Here is a 22,090-nt window from a genome sequence, read left to right as displayed (position 1 = left end):
TTCTCTCCAAATAGTCCCATCACGGGTGAAGGCCCATCACATTTTCTCCTCATGTGATACGATCTCAGGTGTTTCCAGGTGTGAAATTTGACAGATGAGTTACAGCCCCACTCACAATGTCAGTTTCCCCTGGGGGAAAACCCCTGAAACTCAGAGGCCTTCATTGCCAAGAGCAAGCAGAAGCACTGGGGCAGAGTTGTCAGCTTATGTCCAGTATGCTGTATTCAAAAAATTAAAAGCCTTGGGAATGAGAAAGCTTAAATTACCATTTGCCCATAGAAAAAGGTTTGTAAAACATTTCCTGAAGTTTAAAGTTGATCCAAGTAAGTGAGCATACTGACAGCTCAAAATGACAGAATGTTTGATGCCAAGAAAACCTGCAACAGAACACTTCATACTAAACAAAATTACGAAATTGTTTTTTATTTGTCTTGGGTAAAGCATCTGTACTATATCTTACGATTTACAATACTACTATCCTGCTATATCCCTCTCCACCATGCATGGCACTGCTGTGTTAACACATCATATGCTAGAGGGAAATGTAATGTGTTGTGTTTCACTAACAGTTTCCTTTGAGAAATACTTGTTAAATGTTATCAAAAAATAGTCTATCTAGATGATTAATGTGCAGTGTCTTTATTACTAAACACTGGAGAAGCTTTTCTGTAGGTACTTTACATGCATGGGTGCATTTTGACAGAAAAATGCAGTTTAAGTTTACAGTTGGTGGTGTAGCAGTGCAGTGGTTGACACCATTGACTCACAGCAAGAAGGCCCCAGGTTTCATTCCTGTTTCCATGTGGAGTTTGCATGTTCTCCCCATGTCTACATGGCTTCTCTCCAGGTACTCTGGCTCCTCCCACAGTCCAAAGACATACAGTTTGGGGTTAGGTTAATTAGTGACTCTAAATTGCCTCTGGGTGTGAAGGTGATTGTCTTTCTGTATGTGTCAGCCCTGTGATTGACTGATGATCTGTCCTGGGTGTACCCCTGCCCCCAACCCTGAAGGGTAAGTTTAAAGTTAGTTAAAATGACTCACTTGGTTTCACTGACCTTGGGTGACACCCTGGTACACATTTTGAACATATACAATTTTTAGTCTCTGCACATGAGCATCTTTTTCATATATTCTTCTAGGACTCAAACATAATATTTCTGTCAGCTATGAAAATCTCCTCACATTTAAATATACAATTTTCAGGAATGGTGCAGACATATTGCTACTATGTACCTGAGCTAATTATTGTTCTGCCTGAGTCAACATGTCTCCACAAGCATTTGTCCAGCTCATCTTCTGATTCAATGCAAATTATTTTCTGGGATAAAAGAAAACTAGCAGTGCAGGATATGCAATCTTTTTTCAGCTTCGTATTAACTGACAACTTTCATGGCAGTTTTTATAAAAAGTAAATACCTCAGGTGTAGATGGACAACCACTTCTGTTTCTGAGTCCTATTAATTAAGAAACCATTGTTTTCCCCATGCTTTCCAGTGGCAGTTGTGTTGTAAACAGCCACTAAAAAGAATATTAATCAAATACAGGTTAGAAAGGAAACACTTTTATGCATATTATTATCCTAATGCAAGATCAGCAAAACAAATAAAAATTAGAAACATTTTAAAAATCAGTCTGATTCAATTTAACATACACACCATAGTTTCTAAGCATAAAAAATAAAGTAAATTTAATTCAGCAAATAAAAGAGTAGGTGGTTTTTCTCTTTGCTGTATCTTTATATACATATTTAAAAACAATAATAGAGGAAGGCATTTTTGCCATATTTGCAGAAGAAAAGGGAGAAATGTAACTAATAACTGTTAATTCTGGTTCAATGCAACTAAGGCTTATTTGCTGGGTCATGGCCTGATGAAGCCAACAGAATCAGATGCAAAAACCAGAGAAGCAATTCTGAGGTCCCCAAATTGGACACTTGCCTTCCCCTGAAAATCCCAAACAGGATCAGTGACAAGGGACAAACCTAACAGGGAGCAACAACAATGGAAATGTGTCTGGTTCCAGTTATACAAAGACGGAATCACCTGTAACAACCTCTGTGACCCATGCCAGAGATAGGAGTGAAGCTTCCCATGAGACCTCAGACTGCCCTCTCTTCAGAAGATGTTAGTTTGGTTAACCCTTAGAAGTCTAGTGGGATGTCGTGATTTGTTCACACCAGACTCCTAACGGTTGAGCAGCCTTAAAATTTTTCTATCCTTCTATCATGTAATGACTTCTCTGATCACAGTCAACAGTTCTCCTTCCCACCAGCACAAATTTGCAAGCTAACCACTGTTTTTCCCCTGGGCTTGTTTACACCCTGGCCAAAATCACAGAAGCAATGTTACTACAGTCTCAGATGACCTGTGGGCCAGATGATATCCTCTTACGTTATATGCATGTTTCCCAAACCTATTTTCCCATAATATCAGAAACCAACCAATAATCCTAGGTCATTTAGCTTGTTTTTTTTATTTTCTTCTCAACTTTTCTGCAATAATTTCAATTAAACACATATTTGTCTAAAAATATGCTTTATATAAGCATAGTAAGAAAATTTAAATAAACATATTAAAACTACAATGTGTCACTGGTGTGTTCAATGTTCCTTTTCTATTGTCCTTTAGTGGTAATATTACTAGACAAATTTGTAATAAATGAAAAACTGGGGGCTTCAGGGTCAGAAGTTCTGGGGGTCCAGGACAGTTGCCTGATCTACCTGTTCAATCCAGGATTGCTGTATTACTGTATTACTGTGTTACTGCATCCACAGTTAACAATGTCAAGACCCAGGTTATAATAAACTGGATTTATCTTTTTTCATTAAACAATAACAATTAAAAATTTTTGCAAAAGATCTAATAGAGCATGGATTCTGAGATAACAAGAGTAAAAATGCTGCTTTCTACAGACAAAATGAGCTCATATTTTTAGACGTTGGGTATGAACAGTGAGGTGCTGTACGAGTCTTTGTCCTCCTCTTCACCGTCTTCCTTGTGATCCTCCAGGAGTTTATCCAGTAAGTTTGGTGATTCCGACTCTGGATACTTTGGGGATTGTGACTCTGGATCTTCATTCAGAGATTGGCCTTGTGGTTCATGGTGTAGTTGGTGGTCTGAACGCTGTGCGAGGTCTAGAATCTGCGGCTGAAGGTCTACACCCTGCGCCTCCACCTGAGGGATCATGGTGGTCAAAGACATGGACAAGGGCATGTGCACCAGAGGTGACCCAGGTAGGGCTGCAGAGGTGGGAGCAAACTGGACCCCTGGGTTGGGCATGGTAGATATAGTGGTGAGAGGCTGGGCCCAGGGGAGATAGGTCAACCCTGAGTCTGGGAGCTCCATCTGAGGGAGGGATCCTGGTGCAGGGGCCATTGGTATGGTCTGAATAAGGAAATAAAATATTACTAGACTAAAACTAGCTAGGACATGAACATGAAACCTCAATAGTTTATGCTGTTTAGGTGAACATTTTTTCTGATTACACAATGCACACAACTCTGTCATCAGCAGTAAATTAAATATAGGAAACTACAATGAGCAGTACAGCTAGAGTGATGTTGTGAGGAACACTAAGCAACGAATTCAACCAATCAAAATCCTCTTAGTGATGTCTGTCTTGTTATTTAGGACCCACTCACTGGAGATTTGAAAAGTGTCTTTTTAAGCTGAGACCAGTGAGAACAGTGGTGGTTTTCATGTCGGTATCAATCCACTACAATAATGACTGACTGGAAAAAGCATCAAAACCACTTCACCTATAGTACCTTCACTGGGGCCACACACTAGCTGAGCACCTCCTGAGTGTGTCCCCTGGAATCGAACTGGGGTAGTTCCCAGCTATCTCTAATCCAAAGCATTAAACCATCAGTACTCCAAGTGTATGCCATTGATTACATATTGAATTGTTATTATTGCTTACACTTAAATGATCAAATTAATGCTACTGATGCAGAAATGTTGTATTCTTTTCAAAACTAAGCACCATTACTCACAATGCAACTCAACTAAAGACAGATTTGTGGTTAATGTAGCCTCAAGCTGCAAAACTCAAACCAAGGGTGGAGGAATGAACTACATATTTCCACTAAGCCCACATCCTTCTGCTTCTTCAACATGGGTGTTTCTTCCTTTTTAAACTTGTACTCTTTAGCTACAACCAAGACTGGGGACAAATCCCACTTTTACATTGTGGTAGTACTGTGAATAGACTTTGATATCTAAAATGGATTGAGTTCTCCATTAAATCACCAGATTGGGAGCTGCTGAAACACATTGTGAGATTCAGTGCAAGCTTCTTTTCACCTCAAGAGAAAATGTAGCAGTGTAGTTTTGTGTTATGCAACTGTGCTAACCAGTGGAAAAAATAGTTTGTTACTGTGATTGTAAAAGTATCTAAAACTACCTACAAGCTAGGAAAGGTAGTTAATCTATTAGAATTACTGAAAAGAAAGCATTGCCTCTCCTTAAGACTGGTACAGTAACAAACACACTATTTTGACCAAAAATGACAAATTAGACTGCCTCTGTCTGTAGTTTGTGTGGCAAACTATTTATGTTGGTTGATCTCTGCGGAACCTATAGTTCAAATGTAATTAAAGGTTTAGTTAAAGTTTGGCACAGCTTGGTGAAACAGTAGTTTAACAATGGCACAAAGCTGTAGGAGTAATTTCCAAATATCCACCAATATTTTGGTTTTAGGGTTACTGGACAATGTTTGATAAAATGAAAAAATAGAATTGATATTTTGAAGAGAGTATGACTCTAAGGTCAGGAACAGGATGTGATCTACAAAGTAGAATTTTCATGCAAGCTGGCACAAATTTCTACCTTTGCCAAAATGCAGAGTAGCTGGTCATAGCTGATTGATTGATTGATTTTTCTTTCATCATTGTTGATTTGTTTTGTTTGTTTTTTTTTTTGTATTTGTAATTTTTAATGTATGTTCTGTGTCTGCTAAAACATTATTTTATTCACACACAGTTTCATACTCACCCCAAAATTAGTTAGAAGTGGTGTGTGCGTGTAGGTCAGCATGGTGTAGCTGGGGCACAGAGTCTGCATATACACGTCTGCAGTGAGGGTGGGGGTGGCTGGGTAGGCCAGAGTCTGGGCTGAGGGCTCCTGCTGGTTGTACTCAGGTGAAGACCATGGTGCCATGGCAGGCTGCAAGCCAGCACTGGTGGCAGGGGGTGGGGCTTTCCATCCAGTGTACTGCAGCCCTCCATCACCAGCTGCAGATTCAGTTGAGGTGCTGCTGGTAACATCAGAGCCAAAGAGAGCTAAATTTCAAAAAGAAGTGGAGTGTGAGTCTTTGAAAACACATGACATTTGTGCTTTACTTGCTGGAATCGGTTTGGTAACTGTGCAGCTGTTAAGTATGAACAAGTACCTTGCGTGTATGATGACTGGTTGTTATGTGCAATCACATCCTAAAAGAAAAGAATATCAACAACAAAGTGAGTTGAGCATGTTGCTGCAGCAGAACTATACCAGACTGTAATGTTGATATATAAATATATAGTATTTATACTTAGATTCGACAAGTACAGGTGTAAGCTGCAGGTGGGCCAAGATTATAAGGAAGCCAAGATTGTAATAATAAGCGTGTGTGTGCAAGATTTTATTAGTGTATTCACATATAAGCATGGTCTGACAGAGTTCGCTAACTAAAGGTCAATTTTCTGAGATTCCTGGCATGAAAAACAATATGCAAATGAACTGACCTGTTTCCTTGCAAAATAAAATAAAATAGAAGACCTCAAGGCTGAACACATTAACATTAAAGCTTCTGCAATACAACTACTTATTACTGTCAGTTGCACATATAGATTTATTGTGTAGTTATTAACTGCAGTTCTGTGTTGTGTTAGAAATAGATGTTATTAGTTACATAAGTGTGAGCTACAACATTAAATAGTAGAACACGTTCACAAAGATAAAAACAATGGATAAGTATCTTCCACAAGCCACAATTTAGTGGAAAGCTTTAAACTGCAACTTACTAATCGATCAGCTTGCGTAAGTGGATATAATATTCCCTGAAGGCACAACGGACACACTTGTCTTACACCAGCAGAAGTTGTTCAAAGAGTGAGGGTGGAGTAGGGCTGCACCCAGAGACGGAAGTAGATTAGAAGGACTATTAACGATTCTCGGAACATACTAAGATCTGATAAGTAAAGTTTACACTTCTAAAAAAGATTTGAAGGCTTAAGGTGGAAGAAAGTCTGAATTTTCAAAAGCTCTTAAATATAGCTCCTCATATCTATATGTTCATTAAAAGTGTTGCTGTTGCTGTCTAAATTGTGGATATTCTCTCTAATGAAACACTGACTTGACTAAATCAAACCAGTATTAAGACAAAGACTACTATACCAATTACTTAGATTCTTTGTAATCAGTATGAACAACAGGAACAAACAGTGAGCAACAATACTTCAATCAAGAACAACAAGAAAAACACTCATGTAAAGCTAAAGCATCAGCAAACCTACCGCCGACTGTGGTAAGCATTAACTGGGTGAGTGCATTTCAAAAAGACAAATTTGCAAACACCCGGATCTAAAACCAAATCTCTCTGGTTGAACAATTATCACTTGCATGATATGTCTGCCTGCAGTGCTTCACAGTTGTAGATTATTCAGAGCAATAGTTCAAACTTGAACCAGTGAAAACATGGCGATGGATTCATTGCACTCTCATATTGTGTATGAAGCCTTGAAGCCTGTAGTTGGTTGGCTTAACATAGCAAACAGACTAATACGAGGGGAAACATCTAACTTGGCTCCATCCAACTAATTAAGTTGTTGTTAATTTATTGTTCATGTAAGCCATACAGTTTCCAGTGTGTGAAACAAGAAGCAGCAGTATATCAGTTGACCAGTTGCAGTGGGCTGTCCGGGACAAAATATGCCTGGGCCAGTTTTTTGTCCAGTCCAGCCCTGCAGCTAAGACAAATTTCCCCAGTGTGACACTATTATTAAAATAAGGTGAACTGTGTGTGGACAGTGAGTATTGCGATACCACTGTGGTTGAAACAACTGGATTAATTTCAAAACCTTTATCCCTGGAAAGACACTCAGAGGACGTTCAAAGATCAAAAATACACAAGACAAATTAATTTCATAAAAAATGGAGTAAACTTTTTGGATAATTTCCAGCAGGAGTATCAAAATCTGCTTCCCTGTTCCTCAGAAGTAATCTCAGTGAAAAAAGAGTAGTATCAATTTCATGCAGGCATTTGGAAATAAAGCATAGAAAAACAATTTCGAATTGAGTGATGTTCCATAATTTTCTCTTATCACAAGGTCTCTACAAAGGATGTTTTTGCATATATGTGTTTATGAGCATGTGCAATTGCTATCTATCCTCTCCGGGTCTGCTAGATGGAATAAGTATAAAGTGGGAGGGCTCTTTGGCAAGGCTCCAAGTTACTTTGCATAGGGCTGTGTGCCCAGCCCTGCAGCCATGCAGGGAATGGCTTTAACTGTCATGGAAAAACACCTGGAATATATAAGGACAAAATCCCCCTTTTGCTCTGGGATAGGCCCTGGCTCCTCACTGCTTCCATCCAGGCCCTGTTCTTTCAGCTCAGAGGAAACCATAATGTTGCAATTTGCAAAATTAAACAATAATGGTGTGTCATTTTACAGTTTCTCCTTAGCAGAATTCACTTTTAACACCAAATGGGTTTTGAGGTTCAGTTCATTTGCATTTCCCTACAGTAACCTCCCTGCTGCAGACAGCCTAAAAAGCACTGACTTCACTTATCTTTGACAGTCCAGTCAAATGCCTGAAGAGACAAATAAATCATCAGAATACAATTAAAGTAGTACATCAAAGAACAAACTGTCAAAATGTTAATATAATACTGTTGTAATATGGCTGTATGCTCAACAGTAATTTGATGTTGATGATATCTAGGGTACTGCAATTGTATATCATTTCTGGAGTTTTAAGAGCAATAAATTCATGTGCATTGCTGCAAGGTTTAGCACTTGGTCCGATCCTTTTTTCTACTTGTTAAATTTTGGTTGGATTATACGGAAATATGATCTTTCTTTTCATTGTTTTGCAGACAACCTTCTGATTTACTTTCCGTTGCCCTTCTTGGAAAACACCCCCTTGTCAAAACAATGACTAAACTGGGTGCATTTTGTTTGGGCTTTCCAGCAGCCCAACTTTTCTTGGAACTTGATCAAACTGATTTTAAAATTTTGTTGGTTTTAAATCCTTATATGGGGTACTGCAGGCAACCTCCCAGTATTTTCTGGAAGTATCCCGGGCCCAACGTTGGGGTAATTGGGCCTTTGCTATAGTGGCCCATGAAGAAGCGGACTAATTTACCTCTGGAACTTCACTCCCATACAGATCTATATTTCAATCTAAATTAAAGACTTTTCTTTTTAGCAGAGCTTTTAGATGGTTGTATATCATAATACTGTCCTACTGTTGTTTGTCTCATTGTCTTGTCTTTTTTACTATCTTCATACTGTTTTGTTCTTATCTGTTCTTCTTGCCATATGTTATGCACTTTGGTTGACTTAATGTCATGTTAAATGTACTATATAAATAACTTTTGATTATTGTAACATGATCTCGTTACACTAAGCATGTAATTCAGATAATATAAAGATTACAATAATCCTATAATAGGATTGAGTAAAAATGACACCTATTGTAATATAAATTACAGTAACACTGCTAATACCAGCACTATATTTTTTTTCACTATAAACCCATCTATTATTTACACAACACATCCTGTATCTCGTTGTGAATGGAACCTAACCCAGACGACAGAGGGAGTGCGAGGCATGGTACAACCAGGACAGATTGTTTTCACTTTTCATCATCTTTAAAACTACTGCAAAGAAAACTGCAACAAATGTGCTGTAAACAGCCGCAAGCAAAGTGCATCCATTTCCACAACTGTTGTCTATGTAAGTATGCTAATGAACTTGATAGTTAAACACTAGCTGTCACTGTCAGAGCCCTGGCAAGATAAGACTGTAGGCTTGTTTTCAAGGCAAAAATGTTTTAAAGCAATTCTGATTATTTTCAGTAATCAAGTACTCCTTCAAGGAATAGCTAATAATAATCTGATATAACACAGAATTGCAATGTTTGATTAATCCAGCAGTGCATGGTTATGAGTAATCATTATATATTGCTATAGAGGATGACATGTTCCTTGTTTGTTTAATGATTAATGATGAACTGATAATAGTACTGGGAAGAATGTGGTTTCACTGTTTGGAAAGTGATTTTCTTTGGTAAGGGTGGAGGACCAACCTTTCCAAAACATGTAGGGAACTTTGCATTTCTATGTATAGAAAGCATACTGTGTGTAAAAGTCTGTTAAGAATTGAGGATGTTGACGATATATGTTTTTTTTTTTTAAATTAAAATCTTACATGTAATAATGATTGATATAATAATGATCTGTTAAAAATGATCTCTGAATAATGATAATTGTAATAATGACTAAATGCTTATTATCCATTCAAAGTGTCTGATAAAAAGCATCATGTAAATCTGTTATAATGTCAGGTGGCACAGTGTCCTCACAGCAGTAGAAGGCGCTATCTTGGTGGTGTGCGGCTCCAGGCTCCTCTTCCTCCTCAGCAGCTCTTTGACTGGGTCTCTGACTCGGACACCTTGGTATGGTCTGGATCTGTTCAGTGCTGATGAGGGTGCTTGAAAGACCAAACACAAAGAGAGATTATTAATTAATTTACCTTCAGTTGTCTTAAGACAGTCTCTATGTTGGACTTCACACAGTTCATTAATAAAGGCAGTGAAAAGAGCTTGAAACGAGAGAGGAATAAACCCATGAAACAAACTATTTCTTAGCGTATTTGTTTTATGTGTTTTCAGGTATTATAACATTTGCACAATTTACACCAAAAACAAACACATTGTGATTTATTATTATTATTGGTTAAATCTTTTAATCTTAATTTTGAAATCTTTTGTGAAATGCAAAGTCATAATTATCTCCTCTAACCTTAACTGCATGGAAATGATTAACACTCATTAGACTGTACAAATTTTGTGCATTGTGACTAGAATGATTGCAGACACTTGTAACCGTTTTATTTTTCTAATCTTGCATTACAATGCCATACTACGATTGTTATTGCAGAGCCTCATAATACTATATTATGAAGGGTAATAACAACACTGTATGTGGTATTATGTTTTACATTAGATACTTAATGTGTAATATAGTATATATGGGATTAATTCTTAAATTAATGAAATATAAATATTAAAACAATTACAACATTTTTGAATGTGGGACGACTAACAAAATATTTTAGTATATTTAGTTGATTGCGAGTTCATGTCTATGGTGGCACCAGCTGTGGTTAGTGTTGAGTGGAGTTGTGAAATTTGTTAAAGAAAAAAAATAAAATGACTTTTCCTGGTAATGACACCATCATAAGGATTTTCTGTACCTATGCCCTTATTTCTATTTGTATATTTTACTGATATACATGGTGGAATATTCTATGTAGCTAAATCATCTCTTAGTACATAGAAAATGTTTACAACCCTGATCTGTCAGCATGGTCTTTATTGAATGAATTCAAAACAACATTACTGTACACATGAAACTGGAGACGATGCAATCAGTCAGTACAGCCTGAGGCTACAAAGGCAAGAGGGTAATGGCAGTAATTCCTCCACAGCACTACAGCAGTGTGGGCTTTCTGCAGACAGAGGGTTATCTATGCACTTTAACAATTGAATCCCTGAGTCCTCAGGACATTATTTGATCAGTTTAATTGTTTAGGTGAAGTCAGATAAAGTGAACAAAATTTCATCTGAGCGTCCCCCCTCTCCCATTTCTTCCCGTCCCCTGCTTTAATGACTCAAATGTAAGCATAGTTCAGTCATCTGGGTGTCAGCTCATTATGTGTAGGCACAGACAGCAGACTCTTGGCCACATTACATACTTGAAATTTTGTATGCAGACTTTCACCTGTACATGTGTTACACTGGTATTTATACTTAAGTAAAGGACCTCGGTACTTCTTTCAATTATTATCATATATTAACTATTAATCAAAAAAAAAAAAACAACACAAAAATGTCAACCCATTGGTGGAAGATCGCCACAGTAGAATTCATCCTTCGGGAACATAAATGCCAGCACAACATTCCATGGCAATTTATATAAGAGTTTATTTAGATATAATTTTTAGATATGTCAGTCTGGACTAAAGTGGTGGACTGACAGACAGAACAGCCAACATGTTGACTGACATTGCGATTCACAGAACCATACCACCAGCATGGCTGAAAACAGGAATGTGTCCAATAGCCTGCTTACATAACAGACACTGGCCTGTAGTTGCAGCATATTGCAGCCTTTCTGGTGACCAAATAGATGTTTTTTCATCCGTGATACAGCTCTTTGGCACAGATTAGTATATCTTGCAAACTTAATTCTTTGTATATTGTTTAGTTTTTGATATGTTGAATTCCACTTCACAGTTTTGAAATAAATACTAGTATCTTCTTTTCACCATAAGTCACAGCTCCGTTGAGCCCAGTGTTCCCTTAGCTCTCAGCAGTGATGAATTTATGAGTTTCTTTACAAATAAAATCACAACTATTAGAGATAAAATTCAGCAGATGCTTCCTATACCTGCAATAAATGAATCTTTTACTACAGTAGCTCTTGAATCATCTGTAGGACCTCAGTTATGTTTAGACTGCTTCTCTCCTATAGATCTCTCTGAATTTACATCAGTAGTTGCTTCATCGAAATCATCAACGTGTCTCTTGGACCCCATCCCGACTAGACTGCTTAAAGGCACCCTGCCATTAATGAACTCATCTTTATTGGACTTGGTAAATTTATCTCTAGTATCAGGCTACGTACCACAGGCCTTTAAGACTGCAGTAATCAAACCTTTACTCAAAAAGCCTAGTCTTGATCCAGGTGTCTTGGCTAATTATAGACCAATATCCAACCTGCCATTTATTTCTAAAATCCTAGAAAAAGCTGTTGCTAAGCAGCTATCAGACCACTTACACAGGAATGAACTATTTGAAGATTTCCAATCAGGATTTATTGCACATCATAGTACAGAAACAGCACTGTTGAAAGTTACCAACGATCTTCTCTTAGCCTCAGATAATGGACTTGTTTCGATACTTGTCCTCCTAGACCTTAGTGCAGCATTCGACACCATTGACCACAACATCTTATTACAGAGACTGGAGCATGTGATTGGTATCAGAGGAACAGCGTTAAAGTGGTTCCAATCCTATTTATCGGACAGATTCCAGTTTGTTCATGTCCATGATGAACCTTCCACACGAACAAAAGTTAGTTATGGAGTTCCACAAGGTTCTGTGCTAGGACCGATTCTGTTCACCCTGTACATGCTTCCTTTAGGATATATCATTAGGAAGCACTCTATTAATTACCACTGCTATGCGGATGACACTCAGTTATATCTATCTATTAAACCTGTTAACACAAACCAGTTAACCAGACTTCAAGCCTGTCTAACTGACATAAAGGCTTGGATGACCAGTAACTTTTTACTTTTAAACTCGGAGAAAACAGAAGTCATTATATTTGGGCCTAAAAATCTCAGAAATAACTTTTCTAAAATTATAGCTACTCTAGATGGCATAGCCCTGGCCTCCAGCACTACTGTAAAAAACCTTGGAGTTATTTTTGACCAGGACATGTCCTTTAACTCACAAATAAAACAAATTTCTAGAACTGCATTCTTTCACCTGCGCAACATTTCCAAAATTAGGAACATCCTGTCTCAAAATGATGCAGAAAAACTAGTCCATGCGTTTGTTTCCTCAAGGCTAGATTACTGTAACTCATTACTATCTGGATGTCCTAATATCTTAATAAAAAGCCTCCAATTAATCCAGAATGCCGCAGCCAGAGTCCTGACAGGAACTAGCAAGAGAGATCATATTTCTCCTATATTGGCTTCTCTTCATTGGCTCCCTGTAAAATATAGAATAGAATTTAAAATCCTTCTTCTCACATACAAATCCCTTCATAATCAAGCTCCTTCATACCTTAAAGACCTCATAGTACCATATTATCCCAATAGACCACTTCGCTCTCAGAGTGCAGGCCTACTTGTGGTTCCCAGAGTTCTCAAAAGCAGAATGGGAGGCAGAGCCTTTAGCTATCAAGCTCCTCTCCTGTGGAACCAGCTCTCAGCCTGGGTTCAGGAGGCAGACACTCTCTGTACTTTTAAGGCTAGACTTAAAACCTTCCTCTTTGACAAAGCATATAGTTAGGGCTGGCTTCAGGCAACCCTGAACCATCCCTTAGTTAGTTATGCTGCTATAGGCCTAGACTGCCCGAGGACCATCGGTGCACTGAGCTCCCCTACCCCCCCCCCCCCCCCCCCCTTCTCTCCCACCTCATGTATATTCCACCATTGAATGTTACTAACCTTGTGCTCTCTCTCTCCCCTAGTTTGTGCTCTCTCCCTCCCTCTCTCTCTCTCTCTCTCTGTACCTTCTGCAGGTGTCCCTGGTCCTGGAGCTGTTTATCGCTGATGTGCAGTTACTGGCCCCACCAACTTGCAGTGTCTATTTGTTGTTTATTGTTGCTGTTCTTTTCTCTCTGCTCTATCCACTCACCCCAACCGGTCGAGGCAGATGGCCGCCCAAACTGAGCCCGGTTCTGCTGGAGGTTTTTTTCTTCCGTTAAAGGGAGTTTTTTCCTCTCCACTGTCGCCAAGTGCTTGCTCATAAGGGAATTGTTGGGTTTTTAGTTTTAGTTTTTGTAAAGTGCCTTGAGATGATTTGTATTGTGATTTGGCGCTATACAAATAAAATTGAATTGAATTGAATTGAATTGAATTGAATAAACATCATTTGAGCTACTTATAAGAAGGATAAGACTCTGTACCTGCTGCCAAAGGCATACAACTGTATGTGCATTGTATTACGTATGCAGAGTCCCATTACCATGACACCAGTGTTGCTGCTTCACACAGTGTTCGAATTACACTAAACTTTATCTCCTTAAGCCCTAAGCAATTTGTTTTGAAATTTCCACCCTCAAAGACACAACACAGATTCAGTCAGTAATACCTCCATGATTCTGAAAATTCTGAATGGCAGCTCCACTAAATGTGGGGCAGTGTACATGAAGCACAACAATGCATTACAATCAATTTTAGCCATTTGGTAATCTTTAGAGAACCAAATGTGCCACACTTCAATAGAAAAGTGGTGGTGAAAAGTTGCATTTCAATAACAAATACAGCCTGTTCCATTACCAGGCTCACTAAATAAAGGGTTAAAAAGCCTAAGAAAAACTTCATAAAAGCTGACATGACCTTATCTGTGAGGTTAAGGTAACATTATATAGACTGTGTATCAGATCACACCTTCAGACCTCCACCCACCCGAGTCATGGAATTAAGGAGGGGGGACAGAGACTTTATGAAACTTTTACCATGTGTAATACCAAATATTACTAAGCCAAATAAAAAGGTCACAACTAAAAAATGTAATCATGTTTTTAAAAATCATAAATCATTCAGTGTGTTAATTTTACATAGAAAAAAAACACTCATCCAAGTCCAAAATCCTGTTTTTATGGCTGAGATAACAGAGAAACATACTTCATGGGGTTGTGTTATCTGGACGAGCAGCAAATGCTTTATTTGGTGCTGATTGAAAGAACACTTATGTGCAGTACTGCTGACGTGAAAAAACTGTCAGGAGGGGCGCTCCGGTAGACTGATCTGACACTGATCTTAAGCACACAGGGCGGAGGCGCATGCACACACACACACATTTAAAATGGTTTCTGATTGAATATTAGATTTTATTTGGATTATTTATTCATAATCATGTGGTCGGTTGATTATTTAGTCATTCACTGCAGCCTAAGAAATGCTAATAGCTACTTATCAGTTTTATCAATAACCATCCTCTGAAATACCAAATTCTGTTGTTTCTATGGGAGTTCAGGTATTAGCAAATTTCCCCTGGCTGCCCTGAAAAGTAATCACTGGTTTTAGACAGTAATTGCAGTGAGATAGGCAGTTCCTAGTAGATGTCAGCCGAAAGTTGAAATGAAAATTACAGTACTGTTCCCATGTCACACATGAAACGTTCAGAAGTTTGACATGCCCAGCTAACAAGCAGGTGTTACATATGATAACTAGTCAGACGTCTCTGCCAAAAGACACTGACATAAAACTCAGGGTGTCCATCCTGGAGATTTGTGCTTTGGTGGATTTGGCAACCTCCTGTGACAGTTGGTTCAAGTGTGATTCAATACTTATCATGAGGGCTCCGTTTGATGCAAAGTCTGAGTTGCTGACTGCTGGGGGAGAGACGATGAGGGTGGTGGTGGCATATAGAGTCGTTAAGTGAGTGGTACCCTTGCACTTTTGTACAGGTAATCCTGTACAAATGAAATGACATGTTTGCACAGGCAGTATGGTAGTTTTATGAGAAGGAACAGTGCCACATTGTAGTTCAAATACTGCAGCGTGTGCACACGTCCAGTCAGAGCTTGTTGGAATTCACCACCCACACTGGTGACAAAGGTTTTCAGGATACCTCTTGTTCATTAATTACTATGGGTAGATAAGATGAACCCAATCTGATTTACGAGTGTTGTTCTGTTGTGTTCTGCGTTTTACAGTTTCAGTCTCTTTCACACCATCTCCACAGAGACTTGGTGTGAGTTAACTTGGCTGGGTTTGGTTTAGTACAAGAAAACTACCTCCTGCTCAAGAAAGCCAACACAGCCAGTCAGCTATGGGTAGTTACTGTCTACACTGTCTTCTGCAATTTCAACTTTTTTTTTTTCTTTCAGCTGCTCCCAATTAGGGGTCGCCACAGTGGATCAATTGATCCGCATGATTTGTTTGGTGCAATTTGTACACCAGCTGCACCACCTGACGCAACCCACTCTAGTCAGACAACTTGAAATCAACCTGACATACATGCAAACTCCACATTGAAAGGTCCCTGCCAGGTTTCAAACCAGGAACCTTCTTGCTGTGAGGCCACAGTGCTAACCACTAAGCAACCGTACTGCCCCTCCTCAACTCCAGCATATTTACAGCATATTTTCTGTGGATATCCACATGCTCCAAAATAGTTTTAGTTGTTTAGTTTAGTTTAAACATTAATAAACCTTTCCTGAAGAAATGGCTATAACAATACAACACTATGACTGTATGTGGGAGGACTCTTTGGCAGGGCTTGACTGTTGGTGTCCGTAAAAGAGCACATACATCAACTTCAGTCTGGAAGCATTTTGCTCCTTATCACCACAATGACAGTTAAGGACAGGACCTCTCCTCATTTAATTTCTGCCTTCTGGTCACAGTACCAGCATTCATCTTTAACCTTTAGCCTGTCACTGTTGTTCCCAGTGGCAGTCAGGGAAGACCTGTGGCCCTGACTACGACCCTTTGTTGTTTAGGTTGATTCCAGATTTCTATCTGCAGGCTTTATAGTTCTTGTGGGTGTTTTGCTAACTGACTTTGTTGCTCTACATCATCGCCCGACTTCCTCCCTTGCTCATGTCATAATTACTGCAGTTGCTAGAGGTCGCCCAGTTATAGCATGCACTTTTTGGCTGTAATAAGCTGCTGGCTCAAACAACATAGATCCTATCTAACGCTATCCGTTAGTTATGCTATTTCTGATTCTCTTATTAAAGGTTTTGTTTTACTTGGAATTGGGCAGTATACTTATAGAAAAGTTGCTACATCATGGTTCAGACCTTATGCTGGCCCACTGAGGAGCACCAAGAGCAGGATCGCAGGAGAAAAGCACGGTTGTCACACAAGCAACATAAAAACTTACATGTGAAGACTCTAAGCAAGGACTGAAGGAGTGAGAGGAATGTGCTGCAAATAGAGGTGTGGTGCTTATTGTGACTAGTGATTTATAACAGCAATAGTAGTGAACTCTCTTGAGTTCAGTAACATGTATGCACTTTATAAGGAATCAATAAAACGAAGTAACATGCAACTCTATATTTTGATTAGCCTGGTTGCACTTCTGGATGGAGCTTACAGTTAGAAAGTTAATCAAGATGAGATCAAGATCAAGATGTTTTTTTTTTGTTTGTTTGTTTTTTTTACTGCATGTGTAAAATAACTGTAGACCACCACACCCCATACAAATAAAAGTGTTTTACCAAGACTGACTGCTACTGCAGGGAGTATTTGGATTAGAAAAATATCATAAGCCATCTAATTATATGTAGGAAGCTGATTATTATAAAAAAACACAAGGAAACAAGTGGCACAAATGTTAATATAAGTGAAAATAAATGCTACAGTATAGATCTTTAAATTGAAATGCAACTGAGCAGAGAACTTTGTTGTCTTTCATCTAATCACACATGATCACACAGAGACAGACAAGCAAACACCATGGCACATGCATTGGTACAACAGAAAAGAGGAAGCTTCACAGCTGTGTGTAATTTTACTGTGGTGGAGGCCAGCTTCCATTTTGCATATCAAGATTACAGCCCAGTAGCACCACGTAGCCAATGCCTAAATGACCGCCTTCCTCTTTCCAAAAGACTCCAACATGGCACAGCATCTTCAGTGCCGATCCAGACACAGTTCACAGTGTTTATCACATGCCGTTGTTTCCTTCTGTTAGCTGTTCCAAAAAATCCCCTGAACTCACTTCAGTTAGTGTTTCCAAAGAATAATTATGGGGTATGTAACGGCGGGAGAATCATGTAGTATGCTGATGATGTGGTTTGGGCTTCATTTTTCTGATAAGTAAACCATTGATCTAATTATGTGAATTTAGTTTTTAATGTCCTAAATGAATTCATTACAAATGTGCCAAAAACACAACAGCAGAAATTCAAGCAAGTTCGGATAAATTGAATTTCTTTGTCTCAAGAACAACTTGATCTATAGTGCTCATCCAGAAAGTTGTTTAAAAATAATTATGCACACAATAAAAAATCTAATCAAATAAAAGCAGTTGTATATATTGCAGGGCTTAGTGGACTGCAGTGCATTGCTCGGAACTGTATATTCTACCTGTGAGACTGTGTCCACTTACTTAAAGCAAAAACCGATACAGCATACTTTCAACAACTTTTAACCTTTTTGAAACTTTCTGCCACTCGTCTACCCTCTTCATTAAAAGAATGTAAGTCGATTTAAACAAACACAATCACAGGCTGCATATCAATAAATGCTTTATATAAAACACCAATGAGCATGAAATGAGCAAGTATTTCTTAGGATTTTACAGTTTATGTATAAGATGTAAAAAAAACAGTAATGATGTGATGTACTTACATTTCTCCCAGTGCATATTGCTTTTCTTGTGAATATCGTAATAGTTAAACTGAAGAAAATCAAAGTGGCGGGTTGAGTGACGGGCTTTATAAGAGCCTGAAGGTGGCTAACAAACCCCCCTGGGATGTCCCAGCTTCTTTAACCACAAATCTCACTCATGCATCTAGTTTCACTGTTGATGATGATGTTTACTTGAATCATAATTAAAGTGATATAACATTTTAAACAGAGAGAGAGACCAAAGACCTCGGTGTTACAAAAATGAAAGCACTAAATATGACTGGAAATAAAGACAAACAATTGAAATTCTCCTTAAAGCTTGTGTGTGACAGATTTCCTTTCTAGGTCTTCCTTCCTCAAAATGGAGAGCTTCATGAAGTCTGATCCTCCAGCTGAGTCTGCATTGGTTGGGTCTGAAGACTACAAGTTTAAAAATGACAAAAATCTTGGGGTGTAGAGATAAAAAGAAGTCTGTTAAGCAGACATCTATAGCCTGCTCCTCTTCGTTGTTGGCACTGTAGCAGCTTAAGGCCGCATTAGCCATTACTATCACTGTAAATCCAAATCTCTGACCAAACTATTGGCAACTGAGTTGTATTATGGGTAATATAGGTGCCCAATTTTGACAAGGAAAAAGAAGAAATGGAACAAGCTTGCATGCAGTATTACCTTACTGACTTAATGACTGGTTGAGCAACACAGGTAAAGACAGGTGTTGTTTGGCATACTTTCCCCCTTTAAGAGAGCCAGGCCTGCCATTCCTTCCAGTCTTTTCACAAAGTTAGTTTAACTATGTCCTGTCTCTCCTTCCGTACTTAAGACAAATATGAAACTGGTATTATTATTTTACTGTGACAGAGTTATGAACAGTTTCATTGCTTTTCTGAAAATCATTTTTAAGCTAATCTGGTTGGAATGCACTTCTCATTTTAAAGGTGTTATCAGTACTGGTGGTTATGAAAAGAGGCTAATTAGTCTTTAACCTTTAGAAGTATAGGCCTATTTTCTATCTCCCTATTGATCATGCCAGCGTGACAGTAGACTCCCAAGGGTTAAGTAAACACTCAGACTGACAATACAAAACATAAAGACAAATGGCTACGTCATTTCTAGAACCATTTAAAATAGTTTAACACAGACGGTGGCTTTGTGTTTCTTCACTGTCACATAAAGACCCAGGTCAGATCAGATGACAGTACTCCTAGATATGCAAAAAACAACTTGCTGGTTAGGGCTCATAAGCAATTTGTATATAATCAGCACCATTTTAAAATGTAGCATGAATTTATAAGTTAACCCGTAATAAGGAGCCAGTCCCATGGCCCAACCTGTCTGTTTGTCATATCTGGCTGTGGCTTAAGACTGTTTGCACTGAGTCGTGTAAGCATGTGAAAAGACAGTCATTAGTACAGCTTGTAGTGTATTTGATGTATAATCAGAAAATCTTGATAAGAGACAACAGGTTTTAATTTGTTACCAAATACCATGTTAGCAGGCTTTACTGTCCTCAAAACAAAACATCTCCTCTGTTCAGCCAGTCAGAAGGAAGAAGAAAATTGCTTTCCTTTGAAATCCACACATAAGATCATAATGTGTGCTGGCGTAACAATATGCACCTCTGACATTTTATATCATCCCCAGGCTGATAAGCTAAATCTGGCCCTCCTCTTTACCCTGTTACAATCTGATTTTTCCACAATGATACATTTAATAACTGCTACAAATATTGAGTTACACTTGTCAAAACAAAGTGTGGCATGTTCTTCCACAAAATGTGAACTGGTGGCACCATTGTGTCAAATACTACAAACTGCCATGCTGCTTGCCAGCAAATCACTTGTGTGATTGTTGTTACATTAATATAAACACAAAAAACACTGTAATTGTTTAACTGATCACCACTCTATCCCGTCTGGTGCTGGAAGTGAAGTTAAAAAAAAAGCAATACAACTGCTTACATCAAAACCCAAAGAGAGCTAGAAAAGTTCCCATTTGCTGTCAGATTATTTTGGTTGGTTTTCTAGAATAAAATCACAATCCTATCTGACAGGCGACCAGTTGTGTACTATTTTAGCTCACTGTCACCTTAATTGTGTTAGTTATACCCACACATCACTACATCACAGTATTTCTGTTTGTATAAAATGGATTCCACAGTACTTAAAACTGTTTCAGGCAGGTGCAAATTAAAAGTTAAAAAAAAAAAAAATCTTGCAGAGCGTGTTTAGATCAACTACAGTTCTGATAGAGCAGGCAGTTGTGCTGTGTTTACAGTCATTTCATTGTGATTAACTTCCTCTTTTTGAGGCTTGAATGAGGCTTGGAAAACATGATGCTATGGATGAACGTTTTTCACTTCAAAACAAAAAATAAATTCTAAATTGAACTTCAGATTCAAATTCAAGTCTTAAACTCAAAAAGGGGACTTTTTTTATATATAGAAGACTAATAGGTGTCATTTATCATTTATAATTGATAATTAATCCTAAAATGTCATTCAAGACCATTAGAGGAAATTGGAACTACTAAAGGTAAAAGAAGATCCTTATTCATAATACAATAGTGACAAAAGTGTGAACCTCACTTGGCGCTGATAACCTCCTGAGGTGGTTGAGCTGGAGCAGTTCTATAAAGAAGAAAGGTCCAGAATTTGTGTGTTTGTTTGTGTTTATTGCAGCTAAAGGTCAAATCTTTCTAGCCAGGGTCACACTTATACATTATTACAAGCAGTACTGATTACAAGCAGAAGGTCACCAAAAGAATTTCCTTATCTTCCCTTCCTTCTTCACTTATGTGTAGAGTTTTACACTAGAGGAGCATTTTAACATTCATCTGCTGAGTTGACTGCATTATGCAGTTAAAGTTAAAACATTTCCATATTTACACACTTATAGCTTTTGTAGTTTTATTAGTATTTTTTTATATTTTTAATTTCCTATTTATGTCACATCTTTGCTACTTTTGGCACTCTGCTGTGTACTTGTGCTTTGCTGTTGCAACAATGCAATTTCCCCATTGTGGGACAAATAAAGGTTTTCTTATCTTATCTTAATGTTACAGTCAACACAAAGAACAGCTGCAAAAACCTGCAGACTAAATTGAGTTGTGGGCTAATGCTGAGCCTGAAACTGGCTTGGGTTAGTCTCAGTACAGAATACAGGAGGGAAACACCTGCATGTACTTTAAGGTTCACTAACCAGCAACGCACAACAACCACAAGCAGAAAGTCTTATGACAGTCAGCTCTGACACGTCTGCATGTGTAAGTGACATCTGCTTTGCTGAGTGTGAGTTATTAAAATGAGTTTAATTTGGTACAACTAGACATTTGATTCATTGGTCAAATCATGTACCATTTTCTATATGTATATTGCCAGTCACATTCAGTGATGATAAGAATACAAGCAACAGGCAATATAACCAGTTTGAAGATACAGTATAAACAGGCTTTATGTGAGTCCTTATGATCTGTGGACATTACATGTGGCTAAACTGGGTTCAGTTCCCCCCTACCACATCCTTCACACTGCCTTATACTGAGCATCATGCTAAGGTGCTAATCACTGTAAGATGCATAGAAAAAATATATGGCTTACTTTTTCACAGCAGGTCTCTTGGTTGTTCCAGTAAGTCCATTACTCCACTATGTAACTAGACTTTTTGTATGCTGCTGGATTTTGAATGTGTGCAGTGACTGATGCAAAGTGTGGCTTAATGTGGATAGCTGATGCAAAGAGGTTTTCAAAAGAGAGGAAAGCTCTGGCTTTTCAT

The 22,090-nt window shown here is 38.3% G+C and overlaps 1 protein-coding gene across 1 annotated transcript; it reads right to left on the bottom strand.

The window, feature by feature from the left end:
- Nucleotides 1-1,604: 1,604 nt before the first annotated feature.
- pou2af1 (POU class 2 homeobox associating factor 1) lies at nucleotides 1,605-18,715 on the bottom strand. Its single transcript, XM_026331030.1, has 5 exons — nucleotides 18,321-18,715; nucleotides 9,574-9,701; nucleotides 5,393-5,432; nucleotides 4,996-5,282; nucleotides 1,605-3,384 (listed from the first exon to the last, which is right to left on the bottom strand). The coding sequence occupies exons 1-5, from the start codon at nucleotides 18,334-18,336 to the stop codon at nucleotides 2,932-2,934; spliced, it is 924 nt and encodes a 307-aa protein (XP_026186815.1). The 5' UTR covers nucleotides 18,337-18,715; the 3' UTR covers nucleotides 1,605-2,931.
- Between the last annotated feature and the right edge of the window lie 3,375 nt (nucleotides 18,716-22,090).

This window comes from Mastacembelus armatus, chromosome 13, assembly GCF_900324485.2.
Source record: "Mastacembelus armatus chromosome 13, fMasArm1.2, whole genome shotgun sequence".
Classification (NCBI taxonomy): Eukaryota; Metazoa; Chordata; class Actinopteri; order Synbranchiformes; family Mastacembelidae; genus Mastacembelus; species Mastacembelus armatus.
Note: the sequence above shows the minus strand (reverse complement) of the source record. Positions and strands in the feature narration are given on the sequence as shown.

Excerpts from the sequence above, each read along its gene's own strand:
- pou2af1 (XM_026331030.1), bottom strand. Across the intron at positions 5,433-9,573 it reads AGATAGCGCCTTCTACTGCT|GATGTGATTGCACATAACAA; the intron begins GTGAGGACACTG and ends CTTTTCTTTTAG. Across the intron at positions 3,385-4,995 it reads CACTTCTAACTAATTTTGGG|ACCATACCAATGGCCCCTGC; the intron begins GTGAGTATGAAA and ends TTCCTTATTCAG.